Genomic DNA, 23,797 nt, shown 5'->3' with positions numbered 1-23,797 from the left:
GCAAATGCCCCGAGCAGCTGCGGGTCTCCGCCACGCTCCAAAGGGATAGAATCCCTCTTGCCACGCGTGCCCCAAGGGCTCACAGCAGCACTGCTGCCATCTGATTCCTCGGGGGAGCGCCTAGCCCCGGGCCTGAAAGAGGATGAGCTTAGTTAACAGTGGAGGATGGAGGGTTTCCCTGGTGGCGCAGTGGTTGAGAATATGCCTGCCAATGCAGGTACACGGATTCGAGCCCTAGTCTGGGAAGATCCCATATGCCGCGCAGCAACTAGGCCCATGAGCCGCAACTACTGAGCCTGCGCGTCTGAAGCCTTTGCTCCGCAACGAGAGGCCGCGATAGTGAAAGGCCTGCGCACCGCGATGAAGAGTGGCCCCCGCTTGCCGCAACTAGAGAAAGCCCTCGCACGAAACGAAGACCCAACACAGCCAAAAATAAATAAATAAAAAATCCTTCCCTCTACTTAAAAAAACAAAAAACAGTGGAGAATAGACAGACGGGCAGAGGGGCATTAAAACAGGGGGAAAAAAAAAAACGGGGCTTCCCTGGTGGCGCAGTGGTTGAGAGTCCGCCTGCCGATGCAGGGCACATGGGTTCGTGCCCCGGTCCAGGGGGATCCCGCGTGCCGCGTAGCGGCTGGGCCCGTGGGCCGTGGCGGCTGAGCCTGCGCGTCCGGAGCCTGTGCTCCGCAGCGGGAGAGGCCACAACAGTGAGAGGCCCACGTACCACAAAAAAAAAAAAACACAAAAAAACAGGGGGAGTGTGATTTGTGCCCCTCTGAGGAACTGCAGGCGCAGCTCAAATGAGGACACCGACTGGCCCAAAGATTCACATGAGGTTTGCCCGCTTCTTCAAAATCCGTCGGGTTCATCTTACTGGGAAAATAAACGTATCCGTGCCGCTCTATTTCGGGGTACGGATGGAGTTCCCGGAAGGGGTACAGCGCCCGGACAGGCACTATGGCCTTTGTCCAACCTCCCTCAGGGCCTCCGAACCGCGAGCGCCCCCAAGAGCCAGGATTTGGACAAAGGAAGAGGGCTTTCCGCCCCTCTCCCACGTCCATCGCCCCGCCCCTCTCCCCGCCCCTCCGGGGGGACCGCGGCGCTCCGGCGTGACGTGACGCGCGTGTCGACGTCGGCACGAGCTAAGCCCGGAAGAGGGGCGGGCCGGGAAAGAAGCTGTGCTCCGCAGCTCCTACACTTCTGTGTCTATGGCGCTGTGGCGCGGCTCCGCGTACGCCGGCTTCCTGGCGCTAGCGGTGGGCTGCGTCTTCCTGCTGGAGCCGCAGCTGCCGGGGTCGGCCCTGCGCTCGCTGTGGAGCTCGTTGCAGTTGGGGCCTGCGCCCGCGCCCCCAGGACCCGGCTCCCCTGAGGGCCGGTTGGCTGCTGCCTGGGACGCGCTCATCGTGCGGCCGGCCCGGCGTTGGCGCCGCGTGGCCGTGGGGTGAGTGCCTGCGGAGCCTGACTCTCTGGACCTCTCCAGGAGGTGCGGGCGCTCCGGGCCTCCGAGGGCCGCCTTGGCGGAGGTCAGGCGGCTTGGGAGCTGGGAGGTAGAGCTGGCGCGGAAACGGGTTCCCAGAGGTCCCCGGGAGGCCCTTCGGCGCTGGTGTCCACGCTGCCTCCTTGGCGAGAAGCGTCGGACGTCTGGGACGAGCCCCGTTCGTCGCTGCTGCAGGGATTCACCAGACTGCTTTTTCCTGTCGGCTGGCCCCTGCGCCCTTCTCGTCTCGGTAGGACCAGCCCCCTTCTCTCATCTCCATAGAACCAGCCTAATAGCCTCTTGCAAATCCCGCTCAGCCTGACTCCTTATAGTTCGAGCCTCCTTCATTCCAAGCCCTCCTTCTCTGGCGGCTGCTCTTTGGCAGTGAGCGATGGTTGTTCTTAGCACTTTGGCGGCACCCTCTTGCTTCTGAGCTACTTGAAGGAGGGGTAGCTGCCATTAGCTACCGAGTTTATTTCTTTACGCCTTGTTTCTGCTTCCTTAATGGCGTAGTCTGGAGACCACCATTCTACTGAAACTTCTCTCTCAAAGCTCACCGGAACCGTGTTGACTTTCACATTCAACTGCTTCTTTTAGCCTTCTCTGTCGACTGTTTGCACCCTTCCACGCGTTAAACACACCCTTCTCCTTGAAACTCTTTTCTTCCCCTGATTTCAGTGACATTGCATATTTAGGGTTCTCCCAAATCACAGTGCCTCCTTTCTTTGTATTCCCCTCCGCGTGTAAGTAATTATTCCCTTTACACGAATTTTAGTTCTTGTCTCAGTTCGACTTTAATATCTTGCCCTCACCACAAAAACAGGCCTTCTACTGCTCTACTAGTTCCTGTGAGTATTGGGACCAGAAAGGTTAAGGTAAAGCAGAGTTATCCTGAAGATTCAATTAAATAATCCATGTTATTTAGCATAGTGTCTGCTTTAACGAGCAGACACCTAACGTTAGCTACTGTTTGTTTTATATCAGCATATTGTTTCTTCAGATGTATCCTCTTTTACCTCTTCTTTCAAGTTCAGGCCCTTTCACCTGCATCCTTATCAGCTCCTTAATTGTCCTCCCTAGTTTTGTGAGCATTCATTCAACAAATATTTGTCAACTACATGGTATGTGTCAGGTCTGTGCTAGGTTCTGAGGGTACAGGGATGAATGAGGCAAGGTCCCAGCCTCGTTTGTTGGAAACAGATATATTCATTATTGTGTTATTCTGTTCGGGCTACCATAACAGGATACCACAGACTGGGTAGCTTAAACAACAGACATTTATTTTCTCACAGTGCTAGAGGCTGATAGCCCAAGAGCGAGTCCTCTCTTAAGGACTTGCAGGTGGCTGCCTTCTCGCTGTGTACTCATTAGACCTTTCCTTCATTCATGAGCACTTCTGGTGTCTCTTCCTCTTTTTAAACAGACACTAGTCCTATTGGATAATGGCCTTGTTTAACCTCAGTTACCTCCTTAAATAGCTCCTACCTCCAAATACAGTCCGATCTGTGGTTAGGGCTTCAATATGAATGGGGGGCGGGGGGCGGTGAGGTGACACAGTGCTGTTTGTAATGATTACGAAAAGTGCTTTGCTGAACTCGTGGTGGAAACAAGGTAGCCTTGTGTCCCAAAGAAGAATTACTGATTCTTCCCCGGATGAGGTTTCAGGAAAAGCTCCATCTGAGAAAGTGACAATCCATTTACTTATTGCTACATCACAAATCACCTCAAAACTTAGTAGCTTAAAACAATGGTCATTATTCTCATTATTCTGAGGTTTGATTGGGTTCGGCTAGGCAATTCTCATTTGGGGTTTTGTGTGGTTTCAGGCAGATGATGGCTGGGACTGGGATCATCTCAAGGGTTGATTGTTGTTGTCGGCTACAACCTCAGCTGTGGTTTCACCTGAACACCTACAGGTGGTTTCTCTATTTAGCTTTTTCACAGCAGGGTGACTGGGTTAGGGGAGCGAATTCCCCAAGAGGACCAGGCAGAAGCATTAATGCCTTTTTGTGACCTACTCTTAGAAGCACATAGTGGTGCTTCTGTCATAGTCTCAGGTCCAAATGGTTTTAAGGGGAGGGGACATAGAACACACCTGGATGGGGGGAATGTGAGTGTCACATTGTAAAAAGAACATGTGGGATGGGAAATCTTGTGGCCATCTTGGAAAACATATTCTGCTACAGTGACTTGCAAGGGCCAGGCCCTGGAGAAGAAATGGAATTTCTCCACAAGAAGATGGGGGAATAAGCCCACGTAGGCAGAGAGGACCAAATGTGAAAAGGTATTTGGCTTGTCTGTCAATAGCAAGTTGGCCCTGTATTTAGGGCAAGGACCTGAGGGTAGAGGGATGTCAAGCAATGATGCTGAAAGGAGCCTTTTGTATCAGGGTAGGTGATGGGAAAGCCATAAAGGTTTATAAGCAGGTAAATGATGCTAAGTTCTTTGCAGAGACTAACCAGTGGAATGTGAAATTTGAGCTGTGGTTGTAACCTATTTGACTGCTTCACGCTATTTTTGTGGGTAACAGACATCCATTGTTACCAACATTTCTCCTTACCCAGATTTTCAGCCTAAAGATGGGAATGTACAGGGAGTAGGTGGGTGCAGTACTGGTACCAGAATCTCATTTAGCAGGTGCGTGTGTGTTGTAGTTTGATCTTTTAGGAGAATACACACACACACACACACACACACATACATATTCACTATCTTTCACATACTCAGTCAAAGCACACAATTTAATATGACTCATAAAAAAGGAAAGTCTTGAGACTCTGACGCTAGTTAAGAGTCCATAGAGCTTTTTCTTGTTTGGCAGTGGTTTTCAACAGGTGAGATTTGAGAAGAGGTTGGGTGTTGTACAGTAAATAGAGGCATCAAAAATGACAGGATCTTAATACTGGGGATCTTACAACAACCTTATGCATGCAGATACAGAGATTGTCATCCAGCTTTCACAGGGAGTAAACTGGGGCTTGGAAATACTGATTTGCCCAAGATCACACAACTCGAATGCCCGAGGTGCAGCCTAAACCCATTCCTGGCTCCACATTCGTGCCATGTTGTTGCCACGAAGAGATTAAGAAAAAGGAACAAGTTTGTGGTGGAAGGTAAGCATTTTGATTTCAGAGGAGGGGAAATGTACATTCCTGTGGAATTTTAGAGGAAGCTGGGCCCTCAGCTGCTGACAGCCAGAGGCTGTAGTTGAGGAGCAGGGTTGTAGACCTTGGAGACTCCAGCACTTAGGCTGAGGCCAGAGACTGGACAACATCACCCAGGAAGAGAAAGAAGGGAAGGTAAATGGTAAGGGTGGGATTCGGGGAGGCACTGCCATCTATGTAAGGGGCAGGTGGGAAGGGACCAGGGAAATAAAGGATAGGAGAGGTTTCAAGAAGATGGTCAATGGTGAGCCCACTGCCACGTCTTTCTAAAGCATGTGCTCCCTCCCCTGCTTCAGAGTCGGGCCCTGGTCCTAAGGTTCATTGGGTGAATGATGAACCCCTCATCCTAGCATTCATTCTGTCTTACCTGGCTTCCCCCTGACCTTTGAAACCTGTCTAGCTCTTCTCCCCTGTTGAAACTCTCCTAACTGGATCAGCATTCCTTTTGTGTCCAGAAACAAGATTAATCCCTTTGTCTGCATCTTTGCTTGTGTATGCTTCCTGTGGGTTTCAGTATCAGATAAATCTGGGTTTGAATTTAGGCTTCTCCAGTCATGGCCTTTGGAATGTTAGTTGACCCCCAGCCTTACTTTTCTCAGCTGCAAGCAGTGATGACTTCTTCCCTATCTTAGAATGTTTTGCGGATTGGTGTGGTCTGTCTGAAAATGCCTGCCTTCTTTCTCTGTCCAGAGCACCATCCAGGTGTGGCCCAAGAACCACTATTCCTGCCTCTTGAATTTCTCTTCTCTACGGTTCTGTATCTTACAGCGATTATGATTAGCTCTCATAATATCTCAGGTAGAGTGTGAAAGCTAGAAAGAACCTTAGGAAATGACAGACAGTAAAACAGAAGAGAGGTGATAAGGACCACCATCCTTGTCTTTAAGGAATTTACGATCCAGAAGAAACTGTGCCTCATTCCCACCCCACCCCCAAGTCTCTAATAATATGCCTGGCAGCCCTGGCTCCCAGCATCCTCTCTGCTAGCACAGCCACTTGTTCAGGCATTCAGCATCTGTTGCCTCACTTTATCTTCCAGTTGTTTCATCTGTGTCTGTTTTCTCAAAACTCACATTGTAATCTTTTATACATTTCTTATTGAGCTGTGAAATTCTGCCTAAGTGTCAAATGAGCATAATTTTGTCTTCTGGTTTTTTTTACCTCCCCCACCCCCCCGCCCTTTAATTTTCCCCGATAAGAAAGCACCTTAGGTAATGTGCTTGTTTACGTTTTAGTGTGCTGTTGAAGTGCAGCGAAAGATTCTTGTTCTGGTTGAAGTATTATAAAATATAACTAGAAAGCACACCTAAAAGTACTTTGTTTACTATCTGGCACATAGTAATGTTCAATTATTTTTTTTGTTGTTTTAAAAAGCTACCAAGTAAATTTTTTCCTAAGATTTTTTTCCTTTAGTATTCATGACATGATTAGGTGGGGGATAGAAAATGTTCCTATGATAGTTACATTGTTTTAACTCAAAATTTGTTCAGTTGGGTTTTGTCTTGGGCTTCAAAATGTGCTGAACATTGTTCCGTTCAGTTTTATTTTTCTGTAAGTGCAGCGTCCTCCATTCTCATCTTTAAAGAATCAAACTCTAAAGTCTCAGCACAACTAGATATGGAGGTGGTGTTTACTGAAGTCGATTTGAAGTCGTTATTTCCAAATATGGGTATATCCCTCAGTATCTGAACTTTTGCTGTCCAGACTCAGACCCCAAATCCATTTGGATACATTTTCTAGGTAGGGCTGCTTGGTGGGAATGGGTGTCTCGCGCTATCCAAACTCTCACTGTCTGAACATTGGTAGCCTACTGGAGTCTGAGAGCCAGGGATGCCTGTATTCCTGTTAAGATTCTACCCTTCAGACATCTAATGTTGCATCCAGTAGAAATAAAGGACACTTCGTGTGAGGTGGGATTGAGACCAGTTTACAAGGTGTGTTGGTTCATTATTATGTAAGGCTGTGAAAGGATTATGTTTTAAATGTATCATTAAGAACTTTCCACATGCATGTCAATGTGTTTTATGTGCTGAAAAGTATACTCACTTTTAGATTATGCTTTTCCAGTTGACGAGAGTAATTATATGTTTGTTTGACTTTAAAGGAATAAGAACATTTGAGTATTTAAATGCAGTGTGGTAGGCAAAAACCTTTTCAAAAACTTGGGATTCATAGGGGAAGAATTAATAAAAGAATCTTTATGATGAGTATGCAGTCAGTTTTGCGTCGTGAGGAGGGATGTGTTTCTTCCTTGCCCTTGTAAACCTTCCTTGAGTGATGTAAATAATATCTAGCCCACATGAGAACCTTTTAAAAATTGTTATTAAGTTCTAAAAGTAATGTATGCTTGTAAAAATTAGAAATATATCTGATGAAAAAAATATATATCTCCTCTCCCTTACCACCATCTCATTCCGCATCTTAGAGTTGGCCACCACTAATGATTTGATCAAGAGATTTTTAAAGGAGACTGGAAGGGAAACACTGTAGTTATACACTAAAATCCAATCCATTGGACCTTCTTTATTGATGAGTTTACCTTCTGGTTTCAAAGCTACTCGGAATTAACCTGGAAGCACAGCCTTGTCACCAGAAGCTGTTTCAGTTGGTCTTCCAGCCCCACTGGCAGGGATGGCAGAGGCAGGAATAAAGGTGCCTGTGGTGGGGCAGGAAGACCTCATTTAGCTACCCAAAGTGTTTGGAACTTCTCGTTTAAGGGATGACTTTTAGCAAAGAAACACTGAAAATGTAAGCCAGAACTTTTCCATGCACACACAGGAGGGGCCATGCCAGACAGCCTTATATGTACTTTATAATTTCTGTAGTACCAACCAAGTGATGTCGCACTGGCTTTTTACCAGCCTTTAAAGTTCATGGCTGGGTGCGGTGAACACCTGCCAAGTGATGAGTTGTTACAGGCTGCAGGTGCACTTAAGTCTTTAAGGCACGACTGAGCTCTAAGAATTTCAACAGGGAGTATTTAGACATTTAGGTATTTAGTGTATTTTACCACCATCCTAATATATCTTTCAGGGGAAGATGGATTTTGACCAAAACTTTTATTTTGCTTACTCTGCAGCAAGCAGTGTTCCTAAGCATTTATTAACTTAATCTTCGCAACAGCTCTGAGTTAAATACTCATATTACACCATTTTATAGATGAGGAAACTGAGACAAAGAGAAATTAAAGTGACTTGCCCACGTCACACAGCCAGGGTGAATCCAGACAGTTTGGTTCTGCCACCATTTTCTCAGAAATGCTAAATTTGTGTTATCAACGATACTTTGTTCTGAAATGCTGAGCACCTGTCTTCTCTCTGTGTAACTAGTGTAAAAGTTTGCCAAACTCTTGCCAAGAGTCCTGTGTTCTGATCCTAAGACATGCATCCAGATAAAGTAATCCTCTTTCTGCCGTATGCTATTTACTTTCCAATTCAGGTTTCAAATCCACTTCATCTGGTTTTTTTGTTTGAATACAGGCCTCTGAAACATTTCCCTGTTGTTAAATGCAAAGTAGTTGCCCCAGTGCTTTTGTTTCTTTCACGCTGTCTCTTCCTTCCTTCCTTCCTTCCTTCCTTCCTTCCAGAGTCAATGCATGTGTGGATGTAGTGCTGTCAGGGGTGAAGCTCTTGCAGGCACTTGGCCTGAATCCTGGGAATGGGAAAGATCACACTGAGCTGCATTCGAGGAATGATCTAAAAGAAGCCTTCATTCACTTCATGGGGAAGGGAGCAGCTGCTGAACGCGTCTTCAGTGATAAGGAAACTTTCCATATCATCGCCCAGATTGCATCAGAGTTCCCAGGAGCCCAGGTCTGTTTGCCAGTGGTAAATTAAGATAGGGTGGGGAAAGACACCTTGTTTGTATGGTTTCTAAAAGCAACCAGGCAACTTTTTTCTCCAGTTTGCCCTAAAAGGGTAATTGTTAGGAATCCAATTCTACAATGTGTTTCTCTTTTTTGAAAACTGTATCTGACCTTCCTTTAACTCTGCTGTTTCTAGTCAGTTCAACTCAGCCAACGTTTATGAAGGATATTTACTAAAATTTTGGTTCTGGGTTATCCATTAAATTGCTCTTTTTTCGTGTTATTCAAGTTTAAGGTAGGAAAGATATCTACTCCAAACTTGTTTGGGTATTGCTTGGCTGATAACTTGCAGTAATCTTAATATGGCTGAGTCCTTCCTAAGCAAAACAAGGCCAAACCCACAGAGAAAGAGTTCTAGCCTTTGCCTGGGAACGAGGGAGCTGGTTCCTCACCTCTGCTCTGCTGGTCCAGAGCAAGTTTTCTCATCCTCGGCACTATTGACGTTTAGGGCTAGAGAATTTTTCCTTGTGGGAGTTGTCCTGCACATTGTAAGATGTTTAGCAGCATCTCTGGCCTCCACCCAGTAGATGACAGTTTCACTCCTCTTCTTCCCCAGTTGTGACAGTTAAAAATGTCTCCAGACATGGTCATATGTTTCCAGGGTCAGGGGGAGGAAGGATGCAAAATCACCCTGGTTGAGAACCACTGGTATAGTTCGGTGGCTCTCCGACCTGAGTGTGCATCAGAATCACTTGGAGGGATATTGAAACACAGATTCCTGGGCCGTACTTCCAGAGTTATGATTCAGTGCCTGTGGGGTGGACCCAAGAATTTACCCTTCCAGCTAGTTTCCTAGTTATGTTGATGCTGTTGTTCTGAACCCTTGTTCTGAGAACCATTGTTCTACAGGGTAGAGCCTCTCAGAGATAGAACTTAGAGCTCCCCAAGCCCACCTGGTGATCATAAACAAAGCCCTGGGGCCTGCGTGGTCTAGACACTTCCTCAAGGCTCACACACCTGCTGCTACACCTGCCCTCACACCTCTTACCGGCCAGTTTTGGTTGGTTGGTTAAGCATCTCTCCACCCCACCACGTCTAACCCCCAAATTTTCTTACCTAAAATCTTCCTGTGGCCCATCACCCCAGTCTGGGTGTACTTCTCACAGGGGGAGCTCTTAATGCCATTTTTGATTGGTACCTTTCATAGACCATTCTTTGTGACCACTTATTTTTATAACTATTAAGATTTTAAAGTTTTTTTCCCTTTGAAGCCACCCATTTGAACATTAGAAATGGGCATGAGCATTACCCGGCTGAGTTTCTAAAGGAAACAGCAAGCTATTAAGACTTCAGTTACAATCATTTTGACAGCTGAGTTTGGTAGCGAGAGTCTGATCTTTTTTTTTTTCCTTTCTGTCTGCGCAGCGCAGCTTGGGGGATCTCAGTGTTCCCCAGCCAAATCCTAACCACTGGACCACCAGGGAACTCCTGAGATTCTTATCTTTTATGAAAGAATCTTGATAGTTCTAAAAAGATGGCAAGTCTACTGCTTAAAAGTCTTTAAGATTGTAGTATTTAAACCACCAATTTGATTTCTATTCTTCTGCCTTTTGTTTCATAATGCAAACATTTTTTTCTACAGAAATTTTATCTAGCTTTTACATCATCTAAATTGTTTCTTAACATTGTAAAACCTAAAATGTGTTATTTATCTTCCACTAGTGTGACACTTCATTTGGTGCCTTGTCAAACTCCTTTAAACTATAAGGCAGACTGACTGATAAACAGCAGTTAATAATAACTATTATATGAAAATTCTAAAATCCACTTCATGGAATCTTAATGTTTCACCCAAGATTTTTAGTAAATTCTTCTAGCCACCATAGTAAATAAAAAATAAGGTTAACATGTTAAAAGGCCAAATTTCAGCCTGTATATCACAAAGTTTTAAATTTATCTATAGTAAGCCATTACTGTCCCACCTGAATCCAGTGATCGGTCAACACAAACCTTGGTTGGGCTGAAAGTGAGGTCTAGCATCCAGAGTTGAGTTACTTATTCTGTGCCTCTGCATGGGACTGGGAACTAGGAAGGTGAGGTAGTAGCGTTCCTCCCAGGCAAGGCTGTTGATGAGGTTTCTCAACTAGAGCATCCGCCGTATTTCCTGCTTGTCAGGTTTCCAAAACACATGAATCCGTCCTTAGCACAATGGAATACTAGCCTTGAATTATTTGCTCTTCTGCTCTAGGTCCTCAGCTGAGAGATGTGGTGTTTAGGAGAAAACATTGTCCTCTATTGGAGTCTGTTACCTTTAGAATTTACTCCCAGGAAAGCTCTTATGTTTCCTGATGCGTCAGTGTGTTCTTCCTTTCTCAAAATCTAGCAACAAACATTTACTGAGCACTTATTGTAAGAAGACAGTCCTTGCCCTGAAAGAGCTAGACATGTCCCCAGATGACATTAGCCCAAGTGGACAAGGGCTGTAATGGAGGTTTGTTCTGAGTGTAGGGGTGGCGAGTAGCAAGGGATCTGTAATCCTGTCTGGAAGGGGGGTTGTGGAGGTGGAGGTGGCCATGGGAAAAGGGAGACAGAAGGCATTGCAGAAGAGGTGATGCTGCAGCTGATACTTGAAAAGTGATCAGGGTCTTACCAATGAATGAGAATGGGGAGGCATCCTAGTCAAAGAAAGCAGCATGTGCCAAAGGCACAGAGACAGGGAGGAAGGCAGACTTGGAGAGCTGCAGGCATGGTACGGAAGGGAGGGCAGGAGATGGAAGTAGAAAGGAAAGCAGGGGACAGATAAAGGCCTGTGTGCCTCACTTAAGAGTTGGATTTTAAAACTGATTAGGAAAGATACATGCACCCCAATGTTTATAGCAGCATTATTTACAATGGCCAAGATAAGGAAGCAACCTTAGGGTCCATCAGTAGATGAACAGATGAAGATGTAGTGTGTGTGTGAGTGTGTGAGAGAGAGAGATGGAATATTACTCAGCCATAAAAAAGAATGCAATTTTGCCATTTGCAGAAACATGAATGGACTTGGAGGGTATTATGCTAAATGAAATAAAGTCAGAGAAAGACAAATACTGTATGATATCACTTACATGTGGAATCAAAAAATACAGCAAACTAGTGAATATAACAAAAAAGAAACAGACTCACAGATAAAGACAACAAACTAGTGGTTACCAGTGGGAAGAGGGAAATGGGGAAGGGGCAATAAAGGGGTAAGGGATTAATATGTACAAACTATTAGGTATAAAATAAGCTGCAAGGATATATTGTACAGCATGGGGAATATAGAAAATATTTTATAATAACTGTAAATGGGGTATAACTTCCAAAAATTGTGAACCACTCTATTGTACACTTGTAATTTAAATAATATATATCAACTATGCTTTGATAAAAAAAATTGAGTTGGATTTTAGTTCACTGTAGTATATTTATTGATTGATTTTCAGGAGGAGGCTGTCATAGTCATATACTCATTTTAGAAGGGTTACAGTGCTGAAGATAAGGTCTATCCATGCTTGTCATATTTCCTTTTGTTTCCTTATCTGTTCCGGTTGCCTGGAAGCTCAAGGCCAAATTTGATCTACAGTTAAGGCAATTATACTAATTTCCAAGTGTAGCAATATGTTTTTTCCACCTTTCCTTGTAACTCATTGTCTATTAACCTATGGGGTTAATGTTTTTATTAACCTCATCTGTATGTACTTATGAAGTCACCGCAAATTTTTTTGGGAAAAAAATGGACTGTAAATTAATTCAATAAATCAAAACATTATTAAGCTTGAGTAACATAGTTAATGCTAAAATACTGTCTAATAACCTTAAACTGTCTTATAGCACTATGTAGGAGGAAATGCAGCTTTAATTGGACAGAAATTTGCAGCCAACTCAGATTTAAAGGTAAGTCAAATTCCCAGATTAAAACCTGTGTCCTTCACTAGTGTTTAAGTAATTTTAGGAGTAAGAATGAGTATCTGTCTGTTCCTTGATTCAGCTTGTGCCAGACCCTAGGGCTCTTGTTAGGAATATAGTAGTGGAAGGAGAGGAGTGGTAGCTAATGCTTTGTGAGTGCTTACTTTGTGCCCGACGTTGTTTCCAGTGTTTGATGTGGATTACCTCATTTAATCCCTGCAACAACTGTAAGGCTAGTTGGTACTCGTGCTGGTACAGCTGTTGTCTTGCTTTCCACATGAAGCTTGAGGCATAGGGAAGTTCATAGCTAATAAGAAATAGAACAGGGACTTCCCTGGTGGCACAGTGGTTAAGAATCTGCCTGCCAGTGCAGGGGACACGGGTTCAATTCCTGGTCCGGGAAGATCCCACATGCCACGAAACAGCTAAGCCCGTGCGCCACAACTACTGAGCCCATGCACCACAACTAGTGAAGCCCACACTCCTAGAGCCTGTGCTCTGCAACAAGAGAAGCCACCACGGTGAGAAGCCCGCGCACCGCAAAGAAGAGTAGCCCCCGCTCGCCACAACTAGAGAAAGCCCCTGCGCAGCAACAGAGACCCAACGCAGCCAAAAATAAATAAATTAATTAATTTTTTTTAAAAAGAAAGAGGGCTTCCCTGGTGGCGCAGTGGTTGAGAGTCCGCCTGCCGATGCAGGGGACATGGGTTCGTGCCCCAGTCCGGGAGGATCCCACATGCCACGGAGTGGCTGGGTCCGTGAGCCATGGCTGCTGGGCCTGCACGTCCGGAGCCTGTGCTCCACAACGGGAGAGGCCACGACAGTGAGAGACCCGTGTACCGCAAAAAAAAAAAAAACAACGAAAGAAAGAAAAGAAATAGAACAGTTCTAACCTAGGACCCCAGAGTCCATGTTCTTAAGTACCTTATCATGTAATGGTTAAGAGCACATGGGCTCTGGAGTCAGTGCCTGAGGCTTGGAATTGTACAGTGATGAGAGAAGACTTATTGGCTATTCTGTGAGCCTGGATCCAGAGGGTTGAAAAATGAACGCCACTAGATGGGGACATGTCTTCAAGTCTTAAGCCATTTGGTTTAAGTAGAATTAAAAATTACTGCTATGTTCAAAATAACATCTGAGTAAGAAGCTCTTTTGCTACAAGTGGAATAGGTCTGAAGGGGAAAGACAGCAAGGAGGTTATTGCTGTTGTCTTGCTATAAAATGATTGAGGTTTGGATATGGTAGCCAGAAGAGGAGAAGCCTATCTAAAGCCTACTAAAATGGAATCACTTGGTGCTAGACCATACATGGGGACAAAGAAGATAGGTTTAACAAAGATGATTCTAGAGTAAGTGAACTTGAGAAGTGCAGAATAGATGTGGCTACTGACGACAGAGAAAGGAAACCATAGACAGTTCTCAGGGGCACAGAATCAGAAGCCCAGAGATGGACCCCAAAATTCAGATAAATGTTCAACAGTTTGAGGGGAAAAAATTCATACGGAGCCACACTGTACACCGAGGGATGGATGTGCTTAGATGTGGAGAGCATATTAAAGTGTGAACATTCACATTGTAATAAGAATTAAAGTTTTCATAAAATATTAGGGTGTGGCATTAAAAGGATCATGCACCATGATCAAGTGGGGTTTATTCCAGGAATGCAAGGATTCTTCAGTATACGCAAATCTATCAGTGTGATTAACCATATTAACAAATTGAAGGAGAAAAACCATATGATCATCTCAATAGATGCAGAGAAAGCTTTTGACAAAATTCAACACCCATTTATGATAAAAACCCTGCAGAAAGTAGGTGTAGAGGGAACTTTCCTCAATATAATAAAGGCCGTATATGACAAGCCCACAGCCAACATCATCCTCAATGGCGAAAAACTGAAAGCATTTCCACTAAGGTCAGGAACAAGACAAGGTTGCCCACTCTCACCACTCTTATTCAACATAGTTTTGGAAGTTTTAGCCACAGCAATCAGAGAAGAAAAGGAAATAAAAGGAATCCAAATCGGAAAAGAAGAAGTAAAGCTGTCACTGTTTGCAGATGACATGATACTATACATAGAGAATCCTAAAGATGCTACCAGAAAACTACTAGAGCTAATCAATGAATTTGGTAAAGTAGCAGGATACAAAATTAATGCACAGAAATCTCTGGCATTCCTATATACTAACGATGAAAAATCTGAAAGTGAAATCAAGAAAACACTCCCATTTACCATTGCAACAAAAAGAATAAAATATCTAGGAATAAACCTACCTAAGGAGACAAAAGACCTGTATGCAGAAAATTATAAGACACTGATGAAAGAAATTAAAGATGATACAAACAGATGGAGAGATATACCATGTTCTTGGATTGGAAGAATCAACATTGTGAAAATGACTCTACTTCCCAAAGCAATCTATAGATTCAATGCAATCCCTATCAAACTACCACTGGCATTTTTCACAGAACTAGAACAAAAAATTTCACAATTTGTATGGAAACACAAAAGACCCCGAATAGCCAAAGCAATCTTGAGAACAAAAAATGGAGCTGGAGGAATCAGGCTGCCTGACTTCAGACTATACTACAAAGCTACAGTAATCAAGACAGTATGGTACTGGCACAAAAACAGAAAGATAGATCAATGGAATAGGATAGAAAGCCCAGAGATAAACCCATGCACATATGGTCACCTTATCTTTGATAAAGGTGGCAGGAATATACAGTGGAGAAAGGACAGCCCCTTCAATAAGTGGTGCTGGGAAAACTGGACAGGTACATGTAAAAGTATGAGATTAGATCACTCCCTAACACCATACACAAAAATAAGCTCAAAATGGATTAAAGACCTAAATGTAAGGCCAGAAACTATCAAACTCTTAGAGGAAAACATAGGCAGAACACTCTATGACATAAATCACAGCAAGATCCTTCTTGACCCATCTCCTAGAGTAATGGAGATAAAAACAAAAATAAACAAATGGGACCTAATGAAACTTCAAAGCTTTTGCACAGCAAAGGAAACCATAAACAAGACCAAAAGACAGCCCTCAGAATGGGAGAAAATATTTGCAAATGAATCAACTGACAAAGGATTAATCTCTAAAATTTACAGGCAGCTCATGCAGCTCAATAACAAAAAAATAAACAACCCAATCCAAAAATGGGCAGAAGACCTAAATAGACATTTCTCCAAAGAAGATATACAGACTGCCAACAAACACATGAAAGAATGCTCAACATCATTAATCATTAGAGAAATGCAAATCAAAACTACAATGAGATATCATCTCACACCAGTCAGAATGGCCATCATCAAAAAATCTAGAAACAATAAATGCTGGAGAGGGTGTGGAGAAAAGGGAACACTCTTGCACTGCTGGTGGGAATGTGAATTGGTTCAGCCACTATGGAGAACAGTATGGAGGTTCCTTAAAAAACTACAAATAGAACTACCATATGACCCAGCAATCCCACTACTAGGTATATACCCTGAGGAAACCAGAATTCAGAAAGAGTCATGTACCAAAATGTTCATTGCAGCTCTATTTACAATAGCCCGGAGATGGAAACAACCTAAGTGCCCGTCGTCGGATGAATGGATAAAGAAGATGTGGCACATATATACAATGGAATATTACTCAGCCATAAAAAGAAACGAAATTGAGCTATTTGTAATGAGGTGGATAGATCTAGAGTCTGTCATACAGAGTGAAGTAAGTCAGAAAGAGAAGGACAAATACCGTATGCTAACACATATATATGGAATTTAAGAAAAAAAAAATGTTATGAAGAACCTAGGGGTAAAACAGGAATAAAGACAGAGACCTACTGGAGAACAGACTTGAGGATATGGGGAGGGGGAAGGGTGAGGTGTGTTAGGGCGAGAGAGAGACATGGACATATATATACTAACAAACGTAAGGTAGATAGCCAGTGGGAAGCAGCCGCATGGCACAGGGAAACCGGCTCGGTTCTTTGTGGCTGTCTGGAGGGGTGGGATAGGGAGGGTGGGAGGGAGGGAGACAAAGAGGGAAGAGATATGGGAACATATATATATGTATAACTGACTCACTCTGTTGTAAAGCAGAAACTAACACACCATTGTAAAGCAATTATACCCCAATAAAGATGTTAAAAAAAAAAAAATTAGGGTGTGGGAAATTTTTTTTTTAAATAGTCATTATCTTTATAGATAGTAATTAACTCCCAAACAGAGAATATTAGAAATTACAGGGCTGACCTTCAGAAGTATTACCAGCTAATGGATGGAAGAGAAGGAAAGATCAGTCATAAACTAATTAGAGAGAACCCAGGCCCTTCCCATCAGAATCCTGGGCATTTAAATCGGTCCATAAAAGGCCGCTCTCTTGACCCTGAGAAGTAATTCTGGCCCTGGAAGTCCTGGGTTAGATTGACCTTTCAATATTGCCCTCGTCTGGGACCAGTATTTGCTGTTGGTCTCTGGAGAAGCTGGACCTGAGACCAGTCCAACTGGAAAGCATTCTGATTTTTAAAAAAAGAAAAAAAAAAGTCTGGCCTTGGTATAAGATTTAGGAAAGAAAAGGGATATCTGTTACTGAGTCCTCACAACAATCTGATGAAGTTAAGGTATTATCACCGTTTTAAAGACAGGAGATCCAGAGAGGTTAAGTAATGTAAGAGATTAAGTAATGTGCATAGGGTCACCTAGATAGTAAATGGTGGAGCCAGGATTCAAACACTAGGCTCTGCTTCTGACCTCACCACCTTATACTGCTCTCTCAGAGAGATTCAATTTAACTAGATGAAATGCTTCTCGACATGGACCAAGTGATCATCTGAGAACGACCGCAGATTAAGGATTAGGTATTTTCCAAAGGCAATAATAATCATTAACACTTTCATAGTTCTTACTGTATGCCAGGCACTGTCTTAAGTGCTTTACATTATCTTAACTCATTTGATCCTCACAGTGCCCCATAAGGGAAGTCTATTATTATCCCCATTTTGTAGACAGTAAAAATGAGGCATGGAGAAGTTAAAACTGTTCAAGGTCACATACCTAGGAAGGAGTAGAGCTGGGATTTGAACCCAAGTACTCTAGCTCCAGCGTCCATGCTCTTTACAGCCAAGCTATGTTGTCTCAGAAATAGACCCTGGTGAATATAGTAAAGGTAAATTCAGTGGAATGGTGAAATAGAAGCCAGATTGCAGAAGAGAGCAGTGTCTTTACAGAATATATTTTGGAATTTAGCCAAGAATTAGAAGTAGATGTTGGATCTTGTCAAATGCTGCTGTGGTTTTTGTTTTTTAACTTTGGTATATGGTTATTACATTGATTTTCAAATGTTAAACCAACCATGTATCCCCAGGGTAAACCTCACTTGCTTCTTATGTATTATCCTTTTTATATATCATTGGATTCAATTTACTAAAATTTTGTTTAAAATTTTTATATCAATTTCCCTGAGGGATATTGGTCTGTATTTTTCTTTTCTTGTATATCTGTCTGGTTTTAGTATCAGAGTAATACTGACCTTATAGAATGAATCGGGAAGTATTTCAATTTTTTTAAAAAAGTGTTTGTGTAGAATTGGTATCACATCCTCCTTACATGTTTGTAGAGTTCACCAGTGAAGCCCTCTAGGCCTGAAGTTTTTGATACGGGAAGGTTTTTAACAATTTCGATTTAATAGCTAAAGAGAAATTCCGATTTTTTATTTCTTGAGTGAGCTTTGGTAGTTTTACCTTTCAAGAAATTTGTCCATTTCATCTAAGTTATTGAATTTATTGGCATAAAGTTAGTCATAATGTTCCCTTATTCCTTTAAGGTCTGTAGAATCTGTAGTGATGTTCTCTCTCTCTTTCCTGATACTGGTAATTTATGTCTTTTTCTTTTTTTCTTTTCCTTGATAAGTTTGGCTATAGGTTTGTCAATTTTGATCTTTTCAATAAACAGTGAACTTTCAGTTCTACTGATTTTTTTTTCCTGTATTTTTCTCTTTTCTATTTCATTGGTTTCTGTTTGCTTTGAATTTAACTTTCTGGTTTATTAAGGTAGTAGCTGAAGTCACGGATTTGAGACCTTTGTTTTCTGGTACAGGGTGTTTAGTGCTGTAAACTTCCCCTTAAGTACTGTTTTAGCTGTATCCCACAGATTTTGATACTTTTTGTTTTTATTTTCATTCAGTTCAAATGCTTTCTGATTTCCCTTTGATTTCTTGAGATGAGGTATTTAATGGCCCATCTATGTACTACTTAGAAGTGTGTTATTTAGTTTCTAAATATTGGGAGGGTTTCCAGATATCTTTCTGTTATTGATTTCTATTTTAATTCCATTGTGATCAGAGAATATGCTTCTCTGATTCCTATTAAATTTATTGAGACTTTTTTATGACCCAGAATATAGTCTTATCTTGGTGAAGTTCAATGTACACTTGAAAAGTACATATTTTTCTGTTTTGGAGTGGAGTGTTCTATATATAAATGTCAGTTAGGCCAAGTTGGTTGATAATGTTGTTCAAGTCTTCTATATTCTTAATGATTTTCAGTCCACTTGATTTATCTAATACTATTGAGAGAGGGGTATTGACATCTTCAGCTATACTTACAGACTTGTCTGTTTCCCTTGCAGTTCTATAACTTTTTGCTTCATGTATTTTTAAGCTGTTATTAGATGTATAACTCTTTAGAACTGTTACCTCCCTCCATGAATTGACCCTTTTATCATTACCAGGGATAAAGAAAATAATTTCATAATATTCTTGGCTGTGTAATCTATTTTGATTAAAATAGCCATTCCAGCTTTGAATCGTGTTATGATATATCTTTTTCCATCCTTCTGCTTTTAACCTATTTGTGTCTTTATATTTAAAATGTGTTTCTTGTAGGCAATATATAGTTGGGGCTTGCTTTTTAATACACTTGGACATTCTCTGTCTTTTATTTGGGGGAGTTTAGACCATTTACATTTAATATGATTATTGCTGTATCAGATAGGTTTAAATCTGACACCTTGCTACTTGTTTTCTTTAGTGGTTGCCTTAGGGTTTATAATGTACATTTTTAGCTTATCACAGTCTGCTTTCAAGTGATATTATTAAACCACCAGATAGAATGTAAGAACTTTAAAATAGTGTACTTCCATTTCTCCCCTCCAGTCTTTATACTATTATTGGCATATACTTTACTTCTAGATAGGCTATAAATCTCATACTATGCTGTTAATATTTTTCTTCAAACAGTTAATTATCTTTTAAAGACATTTAAACAGTAAGAAAAAGATCTTATATACTTATCCAGAGTTACCATTCCTGGCGTTCTTCATTCCTTTGTTTAGATCAATATTTCCATCTGGTATCATTTTCCTTCTGCCTAAAGGATTTCCTATTTCCTGTAGTGCAGATCTGCTGGTGATTAATTCTTTCAGATTTTGTATATCTGGAAACTCTTTTAGGCTAAATTGCAGCAAGGTCTGTAGGGCTTACTCAGTTTTTTTCTGTTTCTTAGGGATCACTGTCCTTTGTTGCCCAGTGCCCAAATGTTTTGAAAACCATTATTTCATAAATTTTATCTGTTTTTGTTGTTGTTTCAGGCAGGAGGGTAAATCTGGCCCTTGTTATCTCATCTTGGAAGCTGAAGTTCTAGCCAAGAATTAGAAAAAAGAAACAAAATTATAGGGGCAAGACTTTTCAGAATTGGCAGATAGCGAGCATGTGTCGAGAGGGAAGTGTATTTTCACCCAGAAGCTGGGATTTCTTAGATGCATGAAAACGCCTCTGTACAAACAAGCAGTTAATTAGCAAGTAAAAATGCTTTTGGAAGCTTCTGGATGGGACATATCAAATCTGAAATGGTTACAATCATCTTTGAGGACTTTCCTTCGAATCCTGGTCCGGGCCCTCATGGTTCAGGGGCTTTGAGTCTGTTAACCTGGTCATGAGTGGGGCCAGAGCCGGCATGGCAGAAACAGCAGCAGGTGTGAAATGGCTTCTAGAAGGAAAAGCCAGGAAGAGGCCCAGGTTGGAGTTGAAGAAAGGTTTTTTAAAAGTTGCAGAGCACCTCCCCCCATACTTTGTGAATCGAGGTGCTCTTTAATTCTTCTATTTGGAAGGCTATCTTGTTCACAAAGCAACTAAGTATAGTAGGGAGCCTGATCCCACAAGTTAGGTCCCCTGGTTGATTATTGTGGTTCTTTTCTATACTGTGTGAATTCAAACAGTGGTTTTCATCTGGCAGTTTTGAGCAGACAACATCCTGTATCTGTTTGCCTACACAGAATGTGAGTCAGTTAAGAAAAGAGAGAAAGTGAGGTACAGTGTGTTTTAGTCTGCTCAGGCTGCCCTGATGGCAAAATGCCATAGACCAGGTTGCTTAAACAACAGAAATTTATTTTCTCACAGTTCTGGAGGCTGGAAAACCCAAGATCACAGTTCCAGCAGGGTTTGGTTTCTGATGAGAGCTCTTTTTCTGGCTTGTAGACACCTACTTTTGTGTCCTCACATGGCCTTTCTTTAACAGGTGTGGTGAATAGAGATCTCTCTCTCTCTCTCTCTCTTTTCTTATAAGGCCACCAATCCTGTTGAATTAGGAACCCACCCATATGACCTCATTTACCTCCTGAAGACCCTATCCAGATATCATCACATTGGCCATTAGACTTCGACATGGGAACTTGGGGTGGGGGTGGGGAGGCCACAAACATTCAGTCCCTAACAGGGTGCATGGGATTCAGCAGCAGCCTAGGTACCTGTGTAACATGTGTGACGTGGGTCTTTTGTCAGCCTCTCATTTCTGGGTATGTTGTGTCTATACCCCCCAGGCCCTGGTAGTAGCCCCTCTAGTCCGTACCGCCAAACCAAAAGCTTTCAAAATTGCTTTTGGAATCCAGTGTTTTGTTGAAATGAATAGAAGTGCTGCATGTACCTTACTGAACAGAGTCCATGGGACAAGGGGCAGATCTCCTGATAGACTTCGTATTGCTTGTCTCCAGGTTCTTCTTTGTGGTCCGGTTGGTCCAAAGCTGCATGAACTTCTTGATGACAATGTATTTGTTCCACCAGAGTCACTGCAGGAAGTGGATGAGTTCCACCTCATTTTAGAGTATCAGGCAGGTAAGAGGAAATGAGTAAGTAATGGTGTAAACCTGGCTAGAGGGCTGTGTGTTGTCAGATGGGGGTATCACTATGCTAGAAATTTATCTTTGTAAATTGGCATGATCCTGTTCTTGCCTTACCAAAAGCTTCCTGGCCCCTGGTTCTGCTGAGTTGGTACTGACCATTGTCTCAAGGGAGAGTGATATAGAGTATTACAGCACTGAAGAAAATTCCCAGGTCTGCAAATGTAATTGATCTGAACCCAAGAGATAGCAGGCTGTAGGAAAGCAAGCATCTTGAATAAAAATGAAAATGTGTTAAACACATATATATAAAGTTTTTCTTTATTACTAAGAAGAGAGAAGGGCAGGTAAAATCTGCTGAGCTCTGGGCTGGGTTCTGTCCTAGGCCTTTCTGGCCAGCTGTTCCAAGCTGCTTAGGGTTAATACCAGGCCTCTGGCAAACTTCCTTTGAAGCATTTTATTTTCCCTTGGGTGTGTGTGTAAGTGGAAGTGTTTTGTATATAACAACACATATTATTTCCCATTACATAATGTTCCAATGTTTATAACTCCAAATCCACCCCATCCCACCCTACCCCCCCCAGTAGATTTTATGTGTTATACAGACTACAGATCTGATTTCTGAGAGAATCCTAAATACCTGAACGTATTCTAATTTTGTTTATTTGATTCCGTGTATTTCCCTGCTCAGAACTCAGACTCCTGAATTTCTGGTTCAGCACATTATTAATTCACGTTAAAGATTCAAGCATCTAAACAGACTAATTGGTACCTAAAAGCAGTACTTGCTTAATGTGCATCAGTGAACTGCTTCCAAGTCAGACAATTAAGAGAACCTCACCTACTAGAGTAATTGACTTTAAGATACAAAATATAGTGTATCTTAAAAATTATGCCTTCCGCCAAGTACAAAAAAAAATAATTGTTTCTTGTTTCTGGTTCTCTTTTGGGTGCTTACTAGAATGAGGGAGTTAGGAAGGGCAGGGTCAGAAAATTAGAGACAGGATGTTGGAGTGGGCAGTTCCCATTTGCACAGTTGTTGAGTTTCTCTCAGTGGGAAATCAGAATGATGGCTCTTACTGCCTGAAGGTAGTGGTATGGAGTGAGCTGCTCAAATGAAAGGCGTGAGCAAGTCTGTTGACTGGAAGGATCTAGAAGAGCTGAAGATATGCCTTTGAGGCGCTGCTGCTGCTGCCAGTTCCAGATTCATCTCACATCCGCTCTGTTGGCGCTCACATCATGAACTTGGGAGCTTTCTGGTCCCTGTGCCTGTTATTTTCCCTGGTGACTACAGAGTAGAGAGACTAGTTTCTTCACCAAGACTTTGCTGTTGTATTTGACAGCTGTGCCTTGTATGTGGTTCAGAAGACAGCACAGCTTATCTTAAAAGGAGATTGTCTCCATCCTTCGGTTTACAAGCTTCCCATTTCAGTTTTTCTTTTCTATGCCTTATTTCTTAGTACAAAGCAGTGGCCTTCCACTCAACTTTACGTAAAGTTACATTTTCATCGGCCCCTGGAGGAAGCCTAGTCTAGCAGCCCTCAGGTCAGCTCTCTTACCAGAAATCCATTCCCTGCTTCTCTCTAAATGAATAAATTCCCAGAGGGGATTTGTCAAATTTTTTTCCTTCTCTCCTACCAGACCTTTCCAGAGAAGCTTATTTTCAGGCTTTGGGCTGGGGATCCAGTGAGTCACTGCATCGGTTTTGCTGACTTACTGACTGAAGGGCAAGATCATAAATTGAGAGAAGGGATCACTTAAGGGAATAAATTCAAAGCTTAGTGAGAAAAGAGGGGCATTGAATATTATTACGGGCTCACCCTGTCTGCGTTTCAGTCATTTTGCTTTTCGGGCCACTCCATCAGTCAGTCCTGCGTCCTGTGGAAACTGCCAGCGAACAGCTCTCCACATCCCTCCTTGTCTTTGCCTTGAGGAAGCCTGTTTATTTTTGCCTGTCTCACTTTTTCCCTGAGGAAATTAATTTGTTTTGAATGCCATGTGGCTCTTCTCTCCTAGGTTAAGTTAGATAGTGCTTATTCACAGTTTCACTCTGAGTGGCAGTTCCAGGTCTCTACTCGTGGAGAACACTCATGTTGTATGTTTTTCCCATTGTACAGTGTCTTGTTAGTTGGGGAAGTATTCGTGTAGAATTCATACCCGCATCTTTTGTGTCATGGACATTGGAGTCTTCGTTCTGTTCTCTTCCTCGTGTGTTCTTTTGCTGATTCAGTCACGTGGCTGTATGCTGGGTGCAATATGAGGCAGTAGAAATATGATGATAGAAGAAGACACAGGCCCTACCGTCAGTCCACATTTCCC

General features: G+C 42.4%; 1 protein-coding gene across 1 annotated transcript in view; it reads left to right on the top strand.

Moving 5' to 3' along the window:
• The first annotated feature begins 1,208 nt into the window (after positions 1–1,208).
• ADPGK (ADP dependent glucokinase) overlaps positions 1,209–23,797 on the top strand; it is a 29,398-nt gene continuing 6,809 nt past the window's right edge. Inside the window, exons 1-4 of the mRNA XM_007461672.1 lie at positions 1,209–1,441; positions 8,228–8,453; positions 12,302–12,364; positions 21,353–21,473. Of these exons, the coding sequence (XP_007461734.1) occupies positions 1,209–1,441; positions 8,228–8,453; positions 12,302–12,364; positions 21,353–21,473 (643 nt within the window). The remainder of the gene's footprint in view (positions 1,442–8,227; positions 8,454–12,301; positions 12,365–21,352; positions 21,474–23,797) is intronic.

Source organism: Lipotes vexillifer, unplaced genomic scaffold (genome assembly GCF_000442215.2).
Source record: "Lipotes vexillifer unplaced genomic scaffold, Lipotes_vexillifer_v1.1 scaffold962, whole genome shotgun sequence".
Lineage (NCBI taxonomy): Eukaryota > Metazoa > Chordata > Mammalia > Artiodactyla > Lipotidae > Lipotes > Lipotes vexillifer.
Note: the sequence above shows the minus strand (reverse complement) of the source record. Positions and strands in the feature narration are given on the sequence as shown.